The following is a 24,181-nucleotide window of genomic DNA, read 5'->3' as shown; positions in this document are numbered from 1 at the left end:
CGAGGCGGAACACGTGAAGTGTAGGCACAAAATAAGGCGATGTATTTACAAAAGGCAGTATGGTTCGCGAGAAGAAAAAAAAAAGCGAGAACACACGCTTGTGATTTAACACAGAGCTAAGTGAAATGCCGCAGGATTGCACACTGTGAATACGCTATGGCCGATGGTTCTCCCGTGCAAAGTCCGTGGTGATTCTCTCCTCAATAGCCTGCGCTTTGACTTAGCAGGTTGGCGTAGAACTCCGTAAAGGATTTTACAACGGTGGCCCTGAAAGAAAAAAAAGAAGGATAAAGGTACGTAAAGCAAATGTATACAGTTGCGCAAGTAACCGCACCCGAAGGCGTAGTCACGCAAGATGCCGCGTATTCGCGCTTGGCCGGCCAACGCGGCAATGGCGTAATAAAGCTTTGGGACAACACTGGAAACATGGTGGCCCATTTTACGCACGACCTACATGTGCGCAGAGCGAAAGACTCGGGCGACGCAATCTGCAGTCAGAGGTTGAAAAATTTTTAGTTCAGTTGTACTTTATGTAAGAAAACGGTGCGCTCAAGGGTGTTGTTTTCTTATTGTTCTGGTGTGGCGTACATGACGCTAAAGATCAACTGCTGTATCTCACGTGCGAGAAAGCTTTACCTAATCGTCTGTTGATGTACTTGACGATGTATACATCGGTAGCCAATGGACGCGCTGTGAATCTGTAGTGCGTTTTTACGCAGTAGATATATCCCTTTGTGTTGGTACCGTATAAAGCACTTTAATCTGCCCACCTCTGGCCCTAAAACAGGTATGCAAGGCCTTAGCGGTATATTTTGACGTAGCGTGCGAAAGCGGCTTCATCGGAATATTTATTGTCGAATATCGATAAAGCCGGCGTGTCACCGTAGTGTCCTCCCTGTTTGCATATTTGTATCTTGTCGTGCAAGTACCGCCTTACCTTAGGGCAAAAAAAAAAAAAACTGAAGAGAAATTGACTTGTAGTGTAATGTATGCTACTGTAAAGTGCATACGTTTACAGCTGTCGCGATATTTCATAGTCTGGGTGCCACGGTCTGTTTTTTTTTTCTTAATGGCAGGAAGGTCTCTAAAGGGAAATCGATTATGTGTTGTCTCGGAACTATTCCCACGCTTATAACTTTTTTGCGCCGTTGTTTGGAGTGAGGACACGCAAAAAACTGAAATTAAGGCGGTCTTCTTTAAACTTAAGTCATAGTGGAGTCCGCGCCATGCGTTGTGACGTGTGACGTAATCATTATAGCCTGTGTATGCAACGTCATCTGGAAACTCGCTTAAGTGGCCACATTAAAATCGGGGCAAAATGTCTCAGAGTTTATGACCGCATTCTCAGATCGAAGCGCTTATGAGAGCCATTAACCAGGGTTTGTCCAAGTCCATAAGCATCTCCCGTATTTATTGGGTAATTAAATGCGTGAAATATATCTTTAACGGCCATTGTAACTTGGCGTTGTTCCGCGGAGCGCGTCAATATGACAGTTATATAGATTAAAGTCGGGGAGTCTGCCTACAGTACCCCTTAAAACGCCAGCTGCAGGCGCACGACTGCACAATTCTGGCAAAGGAAGCCGACGGAGCGATATGGAGCAAATTGAGCACGCGCTTGGTTAACCTTTTCGTATTTCCATTTCGGTTCTTTCTCGCACTTGCCGCATATCTCTCCCTGCTGCTGAGTGCAGTATAGTGCGGTTACAGGATTCAGTATAGAAAGCTGTAAATTGCGTTTGGTTAAAGAAGCAGTGACAACTTTACGCATGTCGCGTTTTCTGCGTCCACGTGCACCCCCTTCCTGAAAATCCAGAGGAGGGACGAATGAATGCCTAGCTTCTACGTAACGGACCAAATTCATGTACTTCACTCGCGAAACATATGCTTACCAAGCTACCGAGTGAGGGCCATATGTCAAGCTTGCTCGTGTAGCATTTTCATACATTATTTACGTTTTTTAATTTTTTTACGTGAATTACATTGGGTGCTAGATTCTGCCGTCCGGTTCTCGGCCGATCCCCCTTTGTGGGCGAGTGCCAGCAATGTGAGAGGATCATCATCATCAACATGTCAAGCTTTATATTTTACGCCCCTGCTGCTTTAAGAAAAGAAAGTGGCAGAAATATGATGCGTGGTTCCTGTTCAAAGGGCCAGTCAACAAGCTCCGAAACACGCAGGAAAAGTTCGCTCATTTTTTTCTGCGCGTGACTAACTTCTTTCAACGCGCAGTGACGTCAACTCTGCGATCGGCGAGGTGACGCAGCACGCTGCTGGTCGATTGGTCTAAACCAGGTCTCAACAGGCAGTAAGGGCCAAACCTCATAAGCGCGAAAATGCACGCGACAGCGACGAGCGATATGAGCGACGAAACAGGGCGTTGGCGCGACGTGTCGCGTGCTCGTTTTCGCGCGATCGCTCGGTTCTCCAGATTTGGAAACCGTCGCTCATCGCCCGGAAGTGCTGGGCTCAAGCAGCCAATAGCGAAATACCGGAAAAGACAAAGACTACATAGGTGCACGTGACCCTGCCCGAGTCACGTATGCGCAACAAGAAATAATGCAATGTTTATTACGCATGTGCATATAAAAAAGTGCTGCAAGGCAATAATAAACACTTTCCGTTTCATTACACAACAATATATCTTATTTTAAATTGCATACCGCTCGCTACGCGGTTTTCTTGGTGCGAGTAGACGGCCTCATGCCAGCAACAGTGGAATTCGCTAGCCGAAGCCGTCGCGTGAATGAGGTTTGCCTGCGCTAGCGATTGATCGCGCGAAGCCGATCTACGTCGCGTCGCTTGTCGCTGTCGCGTGCATTTTCGCGCTTATGAGGTTTGGCCTTAATAAAGTTAACGTAGCCGATCGCCGAGTAGACGTCACTGCGAGTGGAAGGGGGTTAGTCGCGCGCAGAAAAAAAAAAGCGCAAGCTTTTTCTGTGCATTTCAGAGCCTGTTAATTGGCCCTTTCAAAATGGCGAGCTGTATACGTTCTGATATTCTGATAGTATATATTTTTCCCGAACGGGCATCACTGAATATATAGCTGCAGCCTACGTTATATACGAGCATACCTGAACATTACGGGTCCGGAATTAAGCGGCGCTTTCCAGTTGAGCGTGGCCGCCTTTTTGTTTCGGTTGTTTTCGTGCGTGATGGCAGAGCACTGCGGGATGACGTGGGTTCCCGGACCGCCCAGGAATTCGCCGATCACCTCGCGCGTCTGCGGGTTGAAGCCCTGCACGATGAAGCCCTTGAAGGACGGGCCGCTCGTCGTCACTGTCACTGCGAACGGGGAAGAAGAACGAATCGACAGGGTGGGCACATCAGAGGAAGATTTAGTCTAGAATGTCCATTGCTGTAAAAATGGAGTATGCGTTACTCTTTTCGGGGAGTGTTTCGGGGAGTTTAGCCGTACACAACTCTCTTTTTAAGTGTCATATACGCCGGTCTTGTTTTCTTTTCAACCATGTCCCTTGTCATCGGCGCTGTTTACCAGCATGTCCTCTTCAAAGAGAGACGTTACTTCTATTCTGGATCCCACGACTCTCCTGACGGAGTGTAATGATATTTAAAGAGAGTTCACGGGTCTCCTTAAATGGAGTCATATATATGAAGAATCGGGACTCCCAAGGAACGTTGAAGGGACTGTTTAAAAGAGTGATGAGTGGGACAAGCATGAGGTCCCACGTAAATAATTTTCGTAATTGTGGGTCTCGATGCTACGAATTGATCAAGGAGAAAAAAAAATATTAGACAAATGCAGAAAGTTTGTAATTGGATCGCAACATTTGATTTACTAACCTGACTTGGCGGGGGCACAATGTAAAAAAAAATTCGGTAGATCCCACGTAGCTTGCGAACGCATGTTTGAGTTCGAGTTTATTCAACCACGTGACAAGTACACGAAAATACACTGTATACGTGGTTTGTTGCGAAGGGAAAAAAAGCTGCATTTCACAGCTTGACTGGCCCCTTCACCCAGAAATGTTATGCGAAGTATACGGAAAGAAGTTGACTGTGTTGTAATATTTTTCCGCTACGAAATGACGCTAAATATATGTGCAAATGTTGTTTGCACAGAGCGTTAAACAGTGTCTGTTTAACACTCTCGCGTTAAAATTACCAATGTCTGTTCTCGCCGCTCCGATTGATATGGGGGGTTTTGGCAGGTTAAACTCCACACACCAATCACTGTTATCGCCATTCCTGCGTACATAAACTGCCAATCACCTGTGGCACATACCTGCCCGTTGTATGCGGGTATGTTCCACACGTGTCTGGTGACAAAGATTTGACGACGTACGCGACGGGATTGTCGCATTATTCATGGCATGACCAACGAGTCATATCCGTCATACCATCTTAGCCTCCCATACCAATATTGGTTTACCCCAAGCTCAGGGGGTGATCTGGAGAACACCCAGACGTAGGCGGCTAGATAAGATAGACACGCTAAATGTCTATTTCCTCGGAAGACGGATCTCTGTCAGCCTAGCCCTGGGCACAGCAGCAGCTTTTGGGCAAATAAGTTTATTCCGGGCCGCTTATTTGCACGAGAAGATTTTGAAGGCACCTTTTAATTTTCTGTGCTATCAGTTGGTGAGGCCATCTTCGATTTCTTTGGGACGATACTATGAGAGTTTGTCAGGTGTTTCCGTGCTCAAGCAATTCTAACTCCGTGTGTTTATAGTAAGTTACCTCCATGCGGAATTCAAGCCATCGGTACTGGCGCTCTCCATTTGTTTGTGTTTCTTTTAAGTAATTGGGGAAGCTTAGACTTGTACATCGAAAAGCTCTTCAAAACGCATGTTTGTTCTTGCACCAACTAAGCGAAGCCGTGGGAGGAGTTGAAGGTGTTTTATATAATAAAGCATATACATTCGCATAACAAACGTGCGTAACTGCATGCGTGGCCTGCGTTTGAGGAAGCAGCTGCAGGTGCTGTGAAGGCCCGCATTAAGTCGGTCGCCCAGTTCAGCACAATTTGGTCAACAGCAGAACACGAGAGAGGTGTCTGTTTATTTACATTCTCTTGATTTTTCTTGCTTTCATTCGTTTGGATTAGGTCCAACGCGACCTGCGTAACAAAATGATAGTCCCCGAGTAATACGCAATTGCCGTGCGGCGCCCTCTTCACGCTCTGGTGCACTGGCGTGCCTGTAATCTTACTTTGCTCTCCCGCCCAAGAAAATTAAATCAACGATTCAATTATGTGCTTTCTGATTTCAGTAGACATTAAAAATGATATATACATTAAAAATACAAAGTAGAGAGGATACAGGAGTTGTCAAGGCCTACTCAAAGGCGCCCTGAGGAGTTAGTTGCCAGAGAAAGAAAAACAAATGGTGGCATTAGACGTCTACGGCACGTCGGGATAGTAGCGCCAGACATGCATATAAATATTGTCTTGCGATATCAATATTTCAATCATTCTCGGACGTCTCTCGAGCTTGCAGTTAGCGCTGTATCTTTACTAATAGTGTATTTGCATGTAATACAAGTGAGAATCATAATTTGGTGCTTTTCCGTAAGATAAGAGCTCTTCCTTTCTGGCGTTGTTTGTTTAAATAAATATTGGACCCTTAGCAAGTTATCTTATCGAAGTCTTAATCTCCGCACGTTTCGTGGTTAGTCTTTGTGGCTTGAATACTCGCGCAAATCCTGGGTGTGAGTCCCTGCGACGGGCTGCAAATGAAGGAATCGATGAAACGCAAATTGGTGCAAAAAGAAGCATTCACGGCCTTTTTCCGCAGTTCACGTATCTTCAAGCGAACGTTTCATTTTTTACCAAGTCTGACTATATAATGATAGTAAGTAATAATTACTAAAGACACTGAACTATTTTTTGTTCAGAACGCAGTTGTATGCAAGAGGCCACATTATCCTCCACAGTATTTCATGCAATGACATAGCACGTGGCAACTGTGCGTAGTGAGTCAGCTTCCAGAACTTAATCATCGAAAGTGCGCCGTTGGGACACATCTTGAAAGATCGGGTGCTGCTCTTCCTGCACTACGCTTGCACAGTGAGCATGATCTCTTACAACGTGCGCCTCTGTGGACCAAATATAGGAGATACAGCCGTAGTTCGATGTTTGAGGCCACTGCATGTGACAGCGAGTGGGTAATTTAACCAGGCCACGTACGTACAATGTCCCCGCTGTCTGTGTGCAATTGTCGTCGTTCCGAACACTACACTGTTTGAAAGGAACAACGCTGTCATTCACGGTCCCGAGTTTTTGGCGCAATAACGCGGAAATAGAATATATCAGATCCCGGCGAAGTCAACCGTGGTGATGCTACGAAGATTTTGACTAAGTCTGCGTGTAGTATAAACTGTCGGAAATCACAAGCTGGTGCCTTGTCAGTGAAAACGTGATGGTGTGGAGTCAAAAAAGAAGAAAAAAAAGGGGGGATTTCAGTCTGTTTCGTTTAGCTTCACAACTGTTATCGAGTACGTAAATTTTTGTGGATGACTTTATTGATACATAATGCTAGGGGTTTTAGTGTGAAAACAACGATATCAGTATGAGAAACATTGTAGTTGAGGACTCTGGAAGTTACGACCATTGGAGTTCTTTAACGGGCTGCTAAATCTAAGTACACGAGCTTGTATAGCATTTTGCGTTCACCGAAATGCAGCCGCCGCGGGCGGCATTCAATCCGGTGAGCTTCGAGTCGAGCAACATAGCCGTCAGATCATCCTAACAGATATACGGATCGTTTGAAGTAAGATTGAGGCCCGCTATATATGTCATACCTGTGACGATGTCGCCGGGGTTGTAGTGCGCCTTGGACTGCACCACGGCGTACGGGGAGGTTGGGTTGGGCAACGCAGCTGTGGTCCCGTGCCGGGGCATGAACGAGTCGCACGCCCCCACCGGTGCTCCGTCGGGGAACGCCCGTGCCACTGCGGCCACCAGCAGCACGACGAGGAGTAGCGCCGCCATCTTCATCTTGCCGCACCTTGAGTGCACGCGCCCGCTCTGCGACGAAGGCGAGACACACAGTGAGGCCGCTGATGGAAGTCTCCAACTGTGATCTCCACTCGTAAAACGCTTTCTGTTTGGCTTTGCTATCGACACTGTGTTATCATACGTACTGAACTATTTTCACTCAGTAACCAAAGCCAACAACATTGACGTTGCTCACTCTCTAAGTTTGTTTTTTTAGCTTAGTATTTTGTTTGTTCAGATCCAAGCGATCAATGTAACTTCGCGAATTCTGGTGGATTTGTTGCGTAAGTCGTATTAACGAACGTCATTGCAGCACTGATGAATAAGATATCGAATTGTCATCATTTTTGTTGGCGGGGCCTGCAATGGCCGCGCGTGTGCAAATGATCGCCTCTGCGATCCACTTTAAAATTAAGTAGGTACGTACATTTGAAAGAGTCAGTTGAAAGAGTCAGTCACTACATTTTAATCGCATTGGCGTTTGCGGAATACCTTGCTTTTTCGATGTATACGAGGGATGAGTGACTCAAGTTCAATATCCTGTGTCTCTGACTTCCTGGTTACTTTCTGTAAGCTTAGAGAGGCTTATAACATGCGTTATGATGTTTCTTTGGTACCCGCATTATTGTCTTTTGTTGCTAGAGTTCTTTTGTTTTTGTTTCTTGTGACATTTTACTGCGACGAACCTGTTATGTGATCACCTTGTTGGCTTCTTATGTATTTTTTGCTGATCTTATTCAGTATGATCGAGAAAGAGCACGGTCAATAAACTTTGTTCCGCACGCTCTTTACTTATCTATGCGTACCATATTAACTAAACTTTGATGTGATTTTCGTTTCAGATTAATGTTTTAGGTGGATGTACTTTTCACCGTGAACTTACGCATTCAGTTGAAAGCACTAAACATTTTCGCATTTTATTTAGCTTTTTTGTTTGGTTTACTTTTAAAAGTGCCGCATAGAGTCGATAAAAAGAGGTATACGGGATTGTCTGCAAAGTTGACTGAAATATTAGGAAAGAAAAAGTTGTGACAGTAGTGGACGACTTCGTAAAAAGAAAATTTCCTACTCAGTTCCCAAAAGGGGAGTGTATCAAAAGAAAAAAAAATATACCGCAGTTTGCACCAAATCGCGTAAGGCTGTGTCACAGCAAAGAAGGTGGGAATGTCTCAACTTCTTTTGTTAACCAGCTGTACAGAATGCTTGAGTGGTGATCGAGCACATGCCGGGTGATGATAATGATATGTTTCTATCTACAACTCCCAGTAAACCTCGCAATAACAGCTGTGATGTGAAAAAAAGTGCACGTAAAGGTCAGGACCAATTAGCTGAGGTAGGGTTTCCAAAATATTCTTCATTGAAGAGGAGCACGAAAACAATGCCAAGGGAGAGCACTGAATGTTTAATCCTCACCACATCGACTTCGTTTTCTTGTCTCTGTATAACGAAGCTAGAGTATACAGGGCACGTGGAGTATTTAACTGACACCATGTAACCATGAAAGCGTCACCACGTGCACAAGCTCCATTATCCAACGATTTCAGACTAACTGTAAGTCTAGAGAGGGTTGATCTACTTTGAGACAAGAATAAATAAATGCTAGCCAGCAGTTATGAGATGCAAGATTCTTGTGCCAAGCGCCGATCAGTTTGTAACAATAAACTAAATTAAACTACAGGGCGCACACAGATTATTACCACATTGTCTTTTTTTTTCACCTATTTTTAACGCCCGCAGTGGGTTCTTTTTCTTCGTATTTCTGCTAGAAAACAGCCTAAAAAACTAAAGCAAGGTGTTCATAATCGAACGGCAGATATGTAACTCGACATCATTCCCACAAATTTGCTTTATCATAAAATTTTATCGAAATCCAAGTAAAGTATTTTTTTGCCACATGCAGCTCTTGGAATAAAGCCATCTATGTTCTTCTCTATGAGGAAATTCACTGCTGGAGAAATTATTCGGTATCATGCACGTTTACACAGATGCCGAGGATTTAGCAATATATAGTTTCAGGCCCAACGCGAGCGAGCGAGTTAGCGAGTCAATGACCCAGACGAGATAAACTCGCCGCTTCCCGTCGAAATGATCACGTTTTATTGAGGAAACCTATCGCGTTGAGGCTTCGCCTCTCGGTGCCTTATCTGGCATCTGCCGCCAGTCCCTGCTGCCGCTTCACCGAAGCACGCGCACACGCTGAACGTGTGTGACCTGGTCCGGTATTTTGCCAGAGAACCCTTTCAAGATTGCTCTTCCTCGCCAGATTTAGAACGGATTAGAACGACCCGCTTACGGCTTTTGCTCTCTCATCTAAACGTCTGAGTGACGTCATTGCGGAAGCATCGCGTCGCACAACCGGGAAACTCGGCGTCAGATATATCGGGACTTTCAACAGCACATGCGTCGTGAATCCGTCGATGACCGGCTTCTGCAGATTTAGATTTGATCTGGCAACAGAGGTAGTCCCGCAGCAGTGTTCTAGTAGTTATGATGCTTGACTGCTGGCGAAAGATCCCAGGATTGATTCTTGGTCGCGAAGGCCGCATTTCAATGTAAACGAAGTGTTTGAGGCCTGTGTATAACTAGATTTGGGTGCATGTTAAAGAACATGGTCAAAAGTTTCAGAGCGCGCCGCTACAGCGTTCCTCACATCTTGGTTTTGGGACGTCAAACGTCAACAGATATTATTATGATTAATTAACTGAGACGGGTAGTTTCTGAGTGACTGCTGCAGCTCCACGACAAAAAAAAAAAAAATCAGCCTACCGTGTTTTTCTATCTTTTTTATTGCGACAATGACTTGCCTTTGAGGCATAATATTTTTGTTAAATGTGTGCTGTTAGGCCGGTGTTATGTATGAAGTGAAGTATAGTGTCTTGTGGAATCTGTTTTCATGTATCCAGCGGTTGTAACTGGCTGTGTCGCTGTATCGAAGACCGGCCTGAGCGAGGTGACGGGAGCATTCTGGCTGCAACCCTTTACATGTCCATAAAAGGTGGTATGCATCTGCTTGCATCGCAAAAGTGGGACAATACGGACACGTATCACCAACTCGTAAATGTTACCAGTTCCATGACGATATAACGGCCGGTGTAAGGTGTTTTGCTATCTGTTCCAGTCAGTGGAATTTCGGCTTTATTTAAGGCTGTCATTTATTGTACTGCTGCAATATTGTCACATAATTGTAAGTCTGTAGCTAATCGTTGAGTGAGTGTGCATGTGTATGCTCGCTAGAACATTCAGTACGTTTAAGGCAGTCGAGGTGGCGCTTCTAAGACAACCATTCATGTTTCTCGTTTTTAGGTTGGAACCGTTTTCACACAATGCTTGTTATTCGCCTAAGCTAAGCTATCTGCTCGTAGTTTTTAAGCTTCCTACAATGTAACTGCTATATATGAAATAGGTCACGTATTTATTTAGGCCGTGTTTGCTGTTTTCACCACCACATCTAAAACCTTTCTTTTTCCATTTATTTAATTAGAGTGGAGTCGCAAGTTATAGAGGTACCTACGCCAAAGTAGCATCTTCGCTTGTCCTCCATAAACCTATTGTTTAATTCTATCCTATTCATAGTACATGTGGCGCAGTCAAGAAGCAACCACAATTTTCTGCAAAACGTTACTGCATGCATTCGTATCACTCTCCACCGAAATCACTGCTTACTGCCTCAAATATTGCCCGGCCTTTGATTACACCAAAATAGCTTGAAAACTAAGCGCTTTTAAAGGAGATGTTCCTGTTCTAAACATCACACTACATCGAAAATATTCAAACAGCCTAGTTTTGAGTTGAGAAGAGAAATATTTTTGGAATACCGCAAGATCGTGAAGAATATTAGAGGCGCGTGTACTTCGATGGTACTAGTGAAACGCCGCAATAAGTTTTGTGGAGTATTGCTAAGCTAAACGAACGCATCTCGCTGAGCCAAAGTTAATTCTCATATAAAGCCAGACTGAGTGTAAAAATTTAACGCCTCGTGGACGACAAGTGTCCTTCAGTCGCTGATAAAACGGACTGCTTGGTAATGACCTATTAATGTGTACTGGTGGGAGGACCCCGTCAGGCGTTAGTGCATTTTATCTTCTTTTCCCTAAGTGTAACTTTGTACACTTGAATAAAAATCGACTTAAACTGCGCCGCATTATCATCGGTATTGTGCTTTGCATTTCGTATTTGTTGAGCGTCTAACAAAAGAACTCACTCTAAAAGGCAGGGCGTGCAAACATGAATGCCAGAAAGAAGTGTGGCAGCTTGGGCTAGTTGGTATGGCATGACGATAGTAGTCGAGATGCTGCGGCGTTTGTGGTGTCTCTGACTACTTTCTTGCGTCCGTGTTTGCACGGCCTGTCTCCTAAAGTGAGTACTCGCCACCTACCCCACGTATCTGGTTTTTAAAAGACTCATACTGTGCATAAGAGTGACGAGCGTACGTCTTCAAGAGTGTCACGATAGACTGTACACGTGACTAAACTGGAGGAGCTTTTCTCCATACGGCGAACATCGGTATCAATGGCATATACATTATATATATCGTGTCGTAAACACACGCGAAGGGAATGTAGCAGCATGCTTCAGAACGATGAAGGACGCTTCCAGTATTACTGACACAAAGTCTGGTTTAGGTCATCGTTTTCTTATGCTCATTCTTTCGACGAGGGTGCATGGTTTCCAGCAGTATAAAAACAGCTGCTAATGTCTTAAACAGTTAAATGTAAATGCTAATTATTACGGACCCCACGAGATAGCAGCTTGTCGTGTTGTTTTAAGCAATCTGCGATGTCACAAAATATTTATGAGACATCTGCGAATGCACTCTTTTAACAGATTGTACGATATTGAAGAAAGCTGAAAGTGCGTGGCATAAGTGAAGTTCGCCTCTGTTGTAAACAGCAGGCGCCTAACGACTAGATTTTTGTTTAATCGTACTTAAAAAAAAACTCTCAGCTGCAGGAAAGTTTCGCAGTGACAATGAAAAAAAAAAAGGTGGAGGTGCGCTTATCAACTCCGGCAGCTATGCTATCTGACTGTAATCGTCCTCTTCGTAGATACCCATGCACGTGATTCAAAAACGACAGAGCGGTTGATTGATTTCAACCTTCTCTATGAAGGTCCATATAAAAAATGTAGCGTTTATTTTTTTTTTCGTTTTAAAAGTGCCTGCCTTTCAATAATTCGGATACGTAGCTACACACAAAATTGTTCTAGGATTTGTCTTACTGATAATATCACTTTGACAGGGTCTCCTTTTTTCAGGGATATGGGATATTCTCAAATCTGTTTCCCATATATATATATATATATATATATATATATATATATATATAAGCAAGCGCTAGCATACCGCAGTCTTGAGAATACTTGCCTATGTACTTTTTATTGCTCCTCCATAAAAGTTTTTTCAAGCCGTATAAGTCATACACAATGTGGCGCCAAGTCTCGTATGAAATGTCTGCCGGTAAAATTGCGTCAAATATTTTTCCCCAATCCTACGGAATAAAATCTAGATTATTACAGTTTTTCTAATTGATACTCGTCTGAGCACAAATGGGTGCAAACAAAAACCTGACACGAAGCTTAAATTTTCTCAGTAGGTTTTGGATGTACATACGCGCTTTAGATGAGTTACAGCGTTCTGCCCGTTGTCAATGCGACGACAACACTGCACTGTAGTATCAACACAAAAAGTGATTAGTGACGTAAACACTGTTTCGACTACTGGTATCTGCAATGCTGCTTTCACGTTCGCCGGTGTTGCAGTGTGGAGCTTGGGGCCTCTTAAACCATGGCCACAGTGTTGCAACTCATATCGCGCGCCGCTGTAGGCGCCAACGTAGTTAACATGCAAAGGCCGATCGTCACACAAGAAATTTACGAAACACAAAAAGGGGTTCGCCCCACTACCACTTTCCGGCGCGAGATTTAAGAATACACAGGGACTGCCACAAGGTGGAGTTGAGCTTTTACTGGTTTCAGGCGGAACGCCGGTGGTCGGAATCTCTCGACTACATCTATGTCACTCATAACAGGACGAGTTTTCTTAAGCCCGGCAGCAAAGCAAAATAACCTCAACCATCGTCATTTTTCCGTGTCCCGTTAGCAACAAAGTTTCTAACGTGGGCGAAAAAAAAAGCGAGTGAAGCTCATCCTCCGAGACTGACTGACGGGCGGCTCAAAAAGCGAACGTCCTCTCAGAATCCCTGCCGTGAAAAAAGAGCCGTCGACGTGCATCATCACTACAGCATACTCACGCGGCGGCAAGTCCGATCCCGCTGGTCTCTCTTTGACGGCGTCTGATGCGCGAATGACCCGCGAGTGCCGAAACGTCCCTCCTCCTTCCAGCTACACCGTTGTTCCACATGTGCGGGCCGTCGAGGGAAGGGACTGGTCGGGCCACTTCTATTCCTCGCGTGCTGCGTTTGTACATGCCTCTCCTTCGCGTGCCGTGAACGGAGGCCGGATAGTGTGTAAGCGCGTACTGTCACACTTTCATCGCTGACCAAATCTTTGTTGAGAAGAATCCTTCCTCCTCGCCTTCTCGTCCCTAGCTTCGGAGTCCAAGTAGGTTGCAGACGTTCGCGTTCTTTCACGCCCTTGTGAGCGGGAGCCGGACCGTTATACTGCCGCACGGAGAAAACTACTCCGCCCGAGGGAGCTGGTCTGTAAATAGTTATCCGTCGCCAGCAATGGAGCATTCGTGCCCGAAACACTTTCGGTGGAGGGTCAGAGGATGAACGAGCTAGAAGGTCCTTGTACCCCAAACTTGAAGCCAGCGAGAAGCAGAAGAGAACCCCTTCGGCTCCCGCCATGCAGTGTTATCTTATGGAAGGGCCTACTGGGACACTCGTGCAGGAATGTATGCAACGCTGTAGAAAAGTTCCTTTATGCGTCTTCCTGAAAGTTTGGCATTGATTTTGCTCCATGTATCTTTTTCTTCTTCTCGTGTCCTTGGGAGGGGAAATAAATTTAACTGATTTCGCTTTGTCTTTTCTTCCCTTAAAGGGAAAGCAAAATTAACACCATACCAGCTCGACTGTCTGATTATACTGAGTATGTTATACCACGTTTCATTGTTAAGCGTTAAGAAAGCTCTTCAAATAATGATTTTTTTTCTGCGCTTCTTGATTATTGGCCAATCGTTCTTAGTCCGTGTGCCGTTGTTTCCCTCATCCTTCTTCTCCTTCTTCTTATCATCATCATTATGGCATTTAAATAAATGCCTCATCATGTACTAATTCCATGCAGCAAACTATAAATCAATCCTGAAAGTACACCTAGAGGTTCAGTGACACTGTCGTCTGAACTGACCTCGGTGTATGCATGTATCGTGGCAATCGCGACGAAACGCTAACCACCGAATAATAAATAGCTCGACGATACAAGCAGATATCTAAAAATTACGTGTATAATAAGGAGAGAGAGAGACAGAGAGAAATAGTTTAGTATCTGAAAGCCGTACAAAAAAAAAAGAAGAAAAATCACAGCAAATTCGCGGAGCGAATGATGATGAGTGGGGCGAAGCGTCCACCCATTTGTCGGTCCGTCTGTATGTCTGTCTGTATGTATGTAGATATGCTGTGCTGACTACGCTGGAGGGATAGACTGCCCTAGACCATAAGGAGCTTCACCTCTTAAAGAAATGTCTGTATGGGAAGCAACACTGAATCATTATGATACAACGCGTACAACCGAGCGATATACGCTGTATGCTATTCCAGAAATTCATCGCAGGAATTCGAAGTGAGCGAGTAAAAACTTTATTGATAATGTCCGGCGGTATTTAGAAGGGTGGGGCTACAAGCAACTCAGCCTAGGAGACGGCCTCGAGTCCTTGAACAGGAGCGGCTTCCAGGGCGTGCCGGACTGCCCACAGTTGATCGGCGAGATTTCAACTGGGCAGAGCCGCCTCCCATCGCGTCTCGCGGTTCGAGAGAAAAACTAATGCATCGATTCTGAAAACGTTTCATTCATGGGCAATCCGTGCACTCTGTAAAGGCTGTCTCCTCATCGGTTTATTTTTAAAAGTGAAGCGGGAGGCTTTAAATACGAATTTTGTTTTCGTTTTTTTTAGCAAGTTTGCTTTGCGGCATCAATACATATTAAACAAAATTATGCTGCTTCGTTTCCTTCGTTAAGTTGAGGGGAGACCTGAGGTTCGGTTGCAGCAAGTGAGGCGGCCTGGTGTGCAGGAGCCCCGCATGCTACAGGCGGCGTCGACGAGCCGCTTGACGCCCAGGGCATGTCCATGAAAGGCGATTCAGGCCAGCTTCCCGCACCGGCACGAGACAAATTGGGCAGCTTGAGGTTGTGTTGGTGTAGCCCCACTTGAATTCGTGCGCACTAAAGACGACACGGCAGCACTCACGCGAACCCTTCGGAGCGGTATGTCCTCTTGACGAGTAAGTCCACTTGGGAGGTCATGAACACGCGGAGGTATGAAAGCTTGCGTGATGCACTGAAGTTGTTTTTTGTGAACGTCCACAGTGTCAGAAGGTAATTACGAATGAAGATTATGTCCCGACGCAAAATACTCTTCCAGCTTTGGAGATGGGAGGAGGTTTGCTTCCATGACATGTCTGCAACGAAGTTGTGCCGGCTGTGTACGTGTCTTTTATGTAGAGTCAGCATTGACTGCTTCGAAGGCCCACATATGGACTAATTCGCTGGAAGTTGTGGAAGAATGACAAGTTGAACGACTTAAGGGAAACTAAGCCTGGATTATTTTCGTAAGCAAGAATGTTCCGAGTGGTTCATTTGGTTTGGTTGAGGTAATGGTAGTTACGCTTGCTAAATCGCATACTATTGATGAATCTACACTGCAATAGCACATCGTGCATCGGTATTTGTTTTATTCGCAAGAGATTTATTTTCACGTGATGGCCAGCGAAAGCTTTGCTTGCGATTCTAGTGCAACGTAGCTCGGCAATTCAGTCAATTTTGGCGTCGTGCCCGTAATTTGGAGACAAAATGAAATATGTTCTAACCTAATGGATATGCAATCACGACGCATCGAATCTTTGTTACTACCTCCGTGGGTTTCACGGTAAGGAGAAGCGTTAGGGCAGTTCAGATCGTGTGCACCACAGTGGCGTTCCAATCGTGGAACTCACACACAGAGTTCGGAACACGACGTAGTGTTCAAACCGTGCCTCATCAGCACTACATGTCAGCGATAGTGCAAAGTTTGTTAGGCGCAGTTTACTACAACCAGGTGCAGTCACCTCTCCACGAGAAATGACCATGGCGAGCGGACAGAAGTATTGTAGAATGCACCTTGGTCATTTTTTTTTCTGGCACCGTGATAAATGCGTATTGCAGCCCATGTGGCTCCTCGGTCATGACAGCCGATATCGTTAACCTCAAAGTTTCTGCAGACATTTGGTGCAGAGACAGAAGGCTTACTGCAGTGATCTTCGATGCGGAATGGCAAATCTTAGCAGACACGGTGTTGGCGGCACTGAGTTACTCATATCCGGTGCAGTAGCGTTTAATGTTTGTACTACCAATAAGAACGTTGGCTTTTAAATCGCATTCTGCACGGAATGCATTTTCGACGCATCGACACTGATACGTGGTCTTGTGCCGTCAAATCTGTTTCACAGAAGGTAATAACTAAAGTTTTCTTTTGGTGAGAACATGCTCAAAGCAACCGCTTTCACAAGTAGCCTCATCAAACGCGTATCACATGCGGTCATCGTGCTGCCCAAAACCTTCATATGATACTCTAGAAGCTCCAGGGGTATTACGTGTCTGACCGGTGCTAAGCGTAAGCGCGCTAAGTCAAAGGTCTCTAATGTTGCTCCAAGCATTGACCAAGCGATCGGAGGTCATCGCCACGCTTCGCACAGATGTGGCGCGTGCCCCGATCTCCGGTTATGGCGGCCCCGACGTGCAGTCACGATTGCACTTTCGGAGGAATAGCGCGCCTGAGGGCATCCCCCATAAAAGCGGCGGTTATACGACGGCTCCTTCGCCCACGTCGTAACCATAGCCCTGCACGTACGGCCAGAGCGGCGCGAGTAGCCGACACTTCCTCGCCGACGTCGCCGGGACGCCCGAGAGGTTTCCGTATGGGGGGGGGGGGGGGGGGGGACGTCTCACGGCCGGCGAAGAGGACACTGTGTACGCGTCCTTTCTCGCACGCCACCCGCATCGCTGGCGGCGCGCGAGCACTGATTGCCCGTGCCCGTTTCTCCGTGATTGCGGAGCGTCCAAATTGGGGTCACTGGGCCACCGACGCCAGCGAGGGTCCCGCGATGCCAGCGGAACTTTCGGCGCGCCGCTCTCGGCTCGCCAGGCGCAGTCACCGCTACATGTGGACGGGCCATCTGATGGTCCGGCATCCATTGGTGCCGTTCTTGCGTGGTGCCGATCTGGGACGTCGTCGGTGTCATCGAAAGGGGGGGGGGGGGGGGCTGTCCTTTCTCGCCCAATTCGCTTCGGTGGCTCTGGCCGGGTGCCGTCATGGCCCATGTAGGCCCTTCCAGTAGCGCATCTTACATCTTCCTCTTGCACTGGGCTGAACAGTAGCTCGAAGAAAAAGGTGGCAGGGAAAGCGTTGGGAAGACGTCATGCCTGCGAGGAGAGCGTGAGACTGTAAAGCTCTTTGATGGGCGTGCGTAAACATGTGTAACACGGAGCGTGACACGCAATGCACGGAGCGACGACCTCTTTCGCAAGCATTCTCTAACGGCGTCAGAGCAAGGATGGGAGAGCTTAGTGCGCTTGATCTTCTCTTCATTGCTTTCGTGGGCCCATGTATATCACTTGTTGCATCACTCTGGTTGTCATAAAGACATTAGTTTCTCTTAGACCAATTACAGCTGCAATGTGACGACACGAACTTAACGGTATAAGCGCACAAATAAAGATCAACTACATAGATTTGTGCACCAGCGCACAACCAAATACGCGAGGCGAAATTGGTCGATTGCGTACGCCCCTTCAAGTGCAATGACAAGGAAAAACTTGCGTACGACTTCACGAAAAGGCCTGACGAAGGTGGATTAGAACTTTCATCTCTCGTACGCCAACTTATCAATGATTTGTACGCTGGTGACGCCACCTGCATCACGCCGTTCGTGCCGCTATACGGGCGATGAAAAGGCAGAAAGTATACTCCTTTGATTTATATCAGAGGTGCTTCATGAGTACTTTATATAGGATGCTCCCGCGTTCAAATGCACATATATACACCACAAAGTGTATAGGGAATGGTCGCCGCGATAGCTCAGTCGATAAAGTATCGGACGCAATATTCAAAGATCACAGGCGTGGTCTCTGCCCACGAAAAATTATCTTTTTGTCCCCGTTTCTTTACATATGCATTACATTTATTGCAAATTGCAACCCCTATAATTTTATTGGCGTGATTGTCAGTTAGTTCTCCGCACTATTGTGTCTAACAAAGAAAGAACGAGCCCTTAAAATTACCGCTTCTTTCATTCACACGCATGTTAGGGACCTCATTTGTTTGCTGTATTGGTAACGTACATTCCAGCTTTGTTAAAAAGACCGAGTGCGGCTCAAACAGTCGTAAATTTCGAAATAAGAGCATGAATTTTCCTGCAGCGCTTCGCAAACGCATGCTTTGCGTCTGCGACATGTAGCGCTGAAGAATCGCAGGCGTGCCGTTGCTTTAAGTACTCTAACATCAAGTTCAGGGTTCTCGTGGTAGAACGCCGCCTCGCATACTAGTCTGTCTCCCTCTTGAAAGCGGTTAGAAAAGCTCATAAAAGAACTTGTGAAAGGCCTCCCGATAGCACTACTTTGACAAGATTGTTGAAAGGCACGCACTTGGCTACCTCAATTGCGCTGAAATGTCGCGTAGCATGCACACTCGTCTAATTCTATAGTGGCGCATATTTAACGCGTACGCATAGCTCGGGCCAGAAGGCAAGGATTGTGAAAAAAACAAGCGTCAAGGGCTTTCAAGCCACGGAGAGCCTGTTTGAGAGAAGTAATTGTGGACTAGATACCCTTGTGACATACTAATTGGGTAGAATTACTGTTTCGAAAAGAAGAACAAGCCTTGTACAACTGCACGCGTGTATGCGAGCGTTTATCTCGTGACAGACATTTCGAAACAACAATGTCGGGTGCACCGAGGCCAGACGGAGCCAACTAGGTGAGAACGACGGCCTTGTGACGGGTCAGTGCGCCGGCAAAAGGAAGAATGGCAAAGAAAGTCTTTGTTGAGAGAATCGTACAGACCGAAGCGATATTAGTCGGAGCTGCATCCACTTGGCATAGATACTGGGGCGGGGGAGGCAAGTGACCAGGATAATATAGAGAGCTCCTTTGTTTGCAGTCGTGGTGTATATAGAGAACCATCTTGGTCGTGCTACATTTTGGAATATATTCAAAGGTTAGAGCTTTAGCCGAGTAGCTGATCGATCGCGTCGCGGTAAAAAAAAAAAAAAAACGAGGTGGTGTAGAACAGAGAATACACGTTTAGAAGAGCAATTTGTGACTTGACTATTTGTGGCTCTTGCACCGCCACATATGGAGATGTGAATTGCGAGAGGTATACTGCGTAGTCAAAGAATTAGGATCTACGCTGAGCACGAGTTCATTACGTTTAACGAGGTCTTTGGAGACGCGTTAACGAGCGCTTTCGCGATGCGATTGAAAGCGCAGTAGAGTCGCTGACATGGTAATTGTGCAGTCGCGCCGGTTCAGCCAAATTTTCAATGCCAGCCTCATTTTGCCGTGGTCGATAATACAGCGACCGACCACTGATGAATCAGAATGGACAGCTCAGAATCGTTAACCATTCGCAAAACTTGTATTTGCGATGGCGCGTGTAAACAAACTAACCGATGTATAATCGGTGCTATGCGATTATATACTACAGTTTCTGCACTGCTATCAGGCATACAACAGTCAGCAAGTGCCCAAGCTGATTCTTCTAGAAAGTGTACGCTTCATAAACAGTTTACTGCAAATTAAAACTATGTTTATGCAATCATTTATTGTAGAAAATTGGTTTGTCTGGAGTGATAGATAAATCGAGAGAATGAATATGATGGTAACTGCGAGGAAGATACCACTATATGTGTTCCTAAATCAGTTCCCTTATGGAGCGTCACATTCCCACAAATTGAATGGTAGTATACATTAGTGAAGCATGTGCTGTCATAAAGACCCTTCATAATGGAAAAATACCTTGAACCACAATGATTTTCCTTCGTATTTTATCTTACCATCAGCCTGTAGCTATTACTAACGGTATATCTTACAACGCATATTTAGCCGACAGGTGCCCTTACGAAATGTTCCAGCGTAAGAACAGTTGTGGTTAATACGCTGGCCTAATATTCTCACGTTCACTTAAGCTCTCCTCTGAGCCCTGCTCGCTTGGGCAATGCAGGTGTTATGTCTTTGTACAACGTGTTCGTTGTTTATTCCTCACGTACGGGCCGAAAATCCCGCCTAAGTAGATCAGCGTGCTTATCGGCCGGTCAAGGGTCGGCTGACCACGTGTAGTGTAAACGCAGCGCTCCAAAATGGTCTTCTCCCGCTGGGAGCTGGCGAAAATGTGTCAAAGGCTCGGCACGCACGGCGCGGCCCTTTATCGTGGAGGGGGTGCGGCAACGTAGGCGCTTCATCGTGCTGATGTGATGACCTCCCGGGTCGTGAGATCTCGCGGTCCGGGCTTCAGCGCGGACTCACGATTGGTTCCGTCAGGGAGAACGAATGGAGCCCCCGCAATAACTGTCACGTGGACCTTGTATGCCGGAAGTGTTGTCACCGGACTACAGCATGTACGCACGCGACCATCACAGTGACGTGGAACGCGTGTTCCGAACGGACCTATCGCTCGCTAGATGGGAAGGTGAAGCTCGAGTAAAAAATGTAAAGTGATACTTGCCTGGTATCCGAAAATAGGAGCTGACATGAATTTTACGATGCGAATGATATCTTCGACGAAATGGTGCCGAGAAGGACGCGACTAACACGCGGCGATATTTTGGGCGAGTACAGAAAAAGTAAAGGGGTATGCACTTAAGCCTAACTTCAGCTGTTCTTTTTTGTTCTTTTTTTTTACGGGTAGAAAATTTAGATGAGGATAATATGAACACGTCATTAACAATGCGATCAAAGAAAATGCAGGAATTGTGACACTGGGAACTGGACCAATCAGTTCCGCGCGAAGCGTGTGAAGGTGTGCTAACAGGGCTGTGTCCGCTTTCTGAAGAACTTTTTTTTTTTAGATTGACCATGTTCTTAAGAACTATACCTTACTTATATCATAGCCCTTGAAGTATCAATACTCCAGTATATATATAGCATGGCCTTGGAGCAGAAACTGTACCACATCACGAGTGTCAACGTCTGGCTGCTGTTTAATGGCATGTTTATTTGTTTGCACAAAGGAATCATGGTTTAACATCAAGTCCATCGGGTTCTATGAGACGTTCACCTAACTGCACCTGCACTAAGAGTGATTTTATATTATACTACTTTATTTAAGAACTACCTTACAGGCCTCTGTTGAGGTGTAGTGTAAGGGGGGCAGTACAAAAAAGTGCATTTCAGTGTCTTTCACAAAATACAACGTACGTGAACACAATTCATGAACCAAATAACATAAAAAGCAGTGAAATAGAAAAGTGTTACGGCAGTACTGGGTAAAAATAAATCAATAACAACACTAGCAAAGATAAAACATATAATAGGCAAATAATCGCAGGAGGTATTATCCATAAAGTAATGTAGTTAAGCAAAATGGAATTTTTGTACAACTAAATCATTCAAACATGAAAAAGAAGAAAATAATAGAAAAGCGACACTACGGGGCTAGTAAAGAATGAATTAAAAAGATCTAGAAAGAAAGCTTACAATGACAAAGGGGGCGTATTGATAAAATGGCAGATTTTTTTTGCGCTTCTTTGGCCAGATGAGTGGTCAATGTGTCATGAAATGCGTCAGTGTTTTCCAGACTTGCGATGCTATCTGGCAGGCAGTTCCAATATTGGACAGCACGTTGTAGTGCTGAGCTGTCGAATGCCCGTGTTTTTCCGTAAATGCGCAGAAAATTAAAATGATTATGAAGCCTGTGTGACGTATAGTAGGGCCGTTTCAAGCATGCTAGTATTCTAGATGAATGAATGAATTTGTGAAATACTGTCAGCAAGGCAAGGTCAAAGCGTGCTCTAAATGTTTGCAATGAAAGGTCAAGTTTGATTTGTGTAACAGATGCTGACAGTTGTAATTTTTAGAAAGGAAGCGGCTTGTCCTGTTCTGAACTTGTTCTAATATGCCGATCAGGTATTTCAGGTGAGGGGACCAAATAGGGGAGGCGGGCTCAATTTAAGGGGCAAATAAAGTTGAGGCATGCTAGCTTACGAACATTCGGAGGAGTATCTCTTAGATTTCGATGCTGATATCCTAAGAATTTGGAAACTTTGGCTTAAGCGGAGGTAATGTGGTCTGACGAAGTAAGATTTGAAGTGAATGTAATTCCAAGATATTTATATTGTGTAGCATTTGCAAGAGTGTCTTCCTTGATATGATATGAATACAGCGAAGCTGTAGCTTTCCGAGTAAATGACATTATTTTGCATTTTCACGTGTTCATTGTCATTAGCCATTTACGGCACCACTTCCTAGTTTGTTCTAGGTCACGATGAAGAACCAGAAGATCGCCTGTATTTTCTATTGGGTGATAGAGTTTGCAGTCGTCGACAAGTATTCTTGTAGTAGAAGACACGGTATGTGGGAGATCGTTGGTGAAAATAAAAAAAAGTAAAGGACCGAGAACGCTTTCTTGTCGTACACCAGACGATACTTCATCTGAGGAGGATGGGAAGTTATTTGCAACATTAATTGGTGATCATTAGAAAGAAAGTTCTGCAGCCATGATATAGTGAGACTGTCAAACTCAAGGACTTAGGTTTTGAAGTAAGGTGACAGTGTGCGACACGGTCGAGCGCCTTTAAAAAGTCAAGCAAAAAAAAGGCAGTTTGCTGGTTGTTGTTTAAGTTTGTGTGTAAGTCTGTCGTAAATCCAAGTAACTGTGTCTTGCACTACAGACCCTTTCTAAAACCATGCTGACTAGTAAAAAAAATAACTTGTTAGTCTCAAGGTGTCTGCAAATCTGCGAGGCGATATTGTTTTCGAGTAGCTTATAAGAAATGCATGGACATTAGACGGCGATTTTCGCGATATGATTCATTTCCCATTCTTAAATACTGGTATTATTTTTGCCAATTTTTGTCTGTAGGAAGGAGACCGGTTTGAAGTGACTGTTTAAATATGTCAAGAAGAATTTCATTGACACTGTGGCTGCATTTTGTAACATTTTTTTTTGTTTATACCATCTACACCGCATGGAAAAAGGACATCTTAAGGTTATTTATGAGTGATGATATTCCTTCCAATAAAATTTCTATGTGTTCCATGTATTGGTAGTTGAGATCAGAAACATCAGGTACGCTTCAAGTGTCCTCTTTTGTGAATACTGAACCGAATAATGAATTAAGAGCCAATCAACAATTGCCACCCAGGAGAGGAACATTGCTGCTTTCGTGCAAAAGATATATTAGATTTGTGGTTCGGGCTTATTACTTTCCAGAACTTAGCTAAATTGTCCCTTGGTAGTTCGGGAAGGTCGTTAGAGAAATATTTGTCCGTGGCCTGGCCTAAAACTGAGCAATACGTTTTAAGATCACTATTGTAAATCTGCCATGACAATGATGTGCGAAGGCTCTTAGCATGATTGTACAGCCGTTTTCATCGTGCTCCTCATGCGCTTCACTTGTTTTTTAACCCAGTAATTTAATTTGTCGTTCGTTATTACACCTAGTTACTGTAAACCAGGGATTTCTCGGGCGATACCTCTGCCGAGTTGTACGACATTACCGGCGAATGCGACGAGATGTTGTTTACGCCACTGAATGTTCACAAAAGATGTTTGATTGTAGCTGATGATATTGTAGGCGAGCAATACGGGTAATTTTGCTGTAACGGCCAATGGAGATTTTGCGACCTGATACATGCAACAGTTAAATGCTTCTCTCAGACGACCGACTATCACTTTTAGCATTATTGACCAAACCACTGGGCCCTACTTATGTATATTAGGAGGTTTCTCCCCAAGCTACTTATGATCGGAGTATGCCCCTTGGCGTGTCCACTAGTTCTCGGGGCGACCGTGAGCGTGCTTTTGGTGCGCTTCCATTCTCATCGCCCGATGCTCAGAGAGGGCACATCTCCGCGCAG

The 24,181-nt window shown here is 45.2% G+C and overlaps 1 protein-coding gene across 1 annotated transcript; it reads right to left on the bottom strand.

The window, feature by feature from the left end:
* Nucleotides 1–19: 19 nt before the first annotated feature.
* LOC119171955 (putative ferric-chelate reductase 1 homolog) lies at nt 20–13,364 on the bottom strand. The gene is made up of 4 exons (XM_037422869.2): nt 13,207–13,364; nt 6,763–6,988; nt 3,075–3,285; nt 20–267 (listed from the first exon to the last, which is right to left on the bottom strand). Exons 2-4 carry the CDS (start codon nt 6,956–6,958, stop codon nt 201–203), a joined length of 474 nt encoding a protein of 157 aa, XP_037278766.1. The 5' UTR covers nt 6,959–6,988; nt 13,207–13,364; the 3' UTR covers nt 20–200.
* Nucleotides 13,365–24,181: the final 10,817 nt, after the last annotated feature.

Source organism: Rhipicephalus microplus, chromosome 4 (genome assembly GCF_043290135.1).
Source record: "Rhipicephalus microplus isolate Deutch F79 chromosome 4, USDA_Rmic, whole genome shotgun sequence".
In the NCBI taxonomy this organism is placed as follows: domain Eukaryota; kingdom Metazoa; phylum Arthropoda; class Arachnida; order Ixodida; family Ixodidae; genus Rhipicephalus; species Rhipicephalus microplus.
Note: the sequence above shows the minus strand (reverse complement) of the source record. Positions and strands in the feature narration are given on the sequence as shown.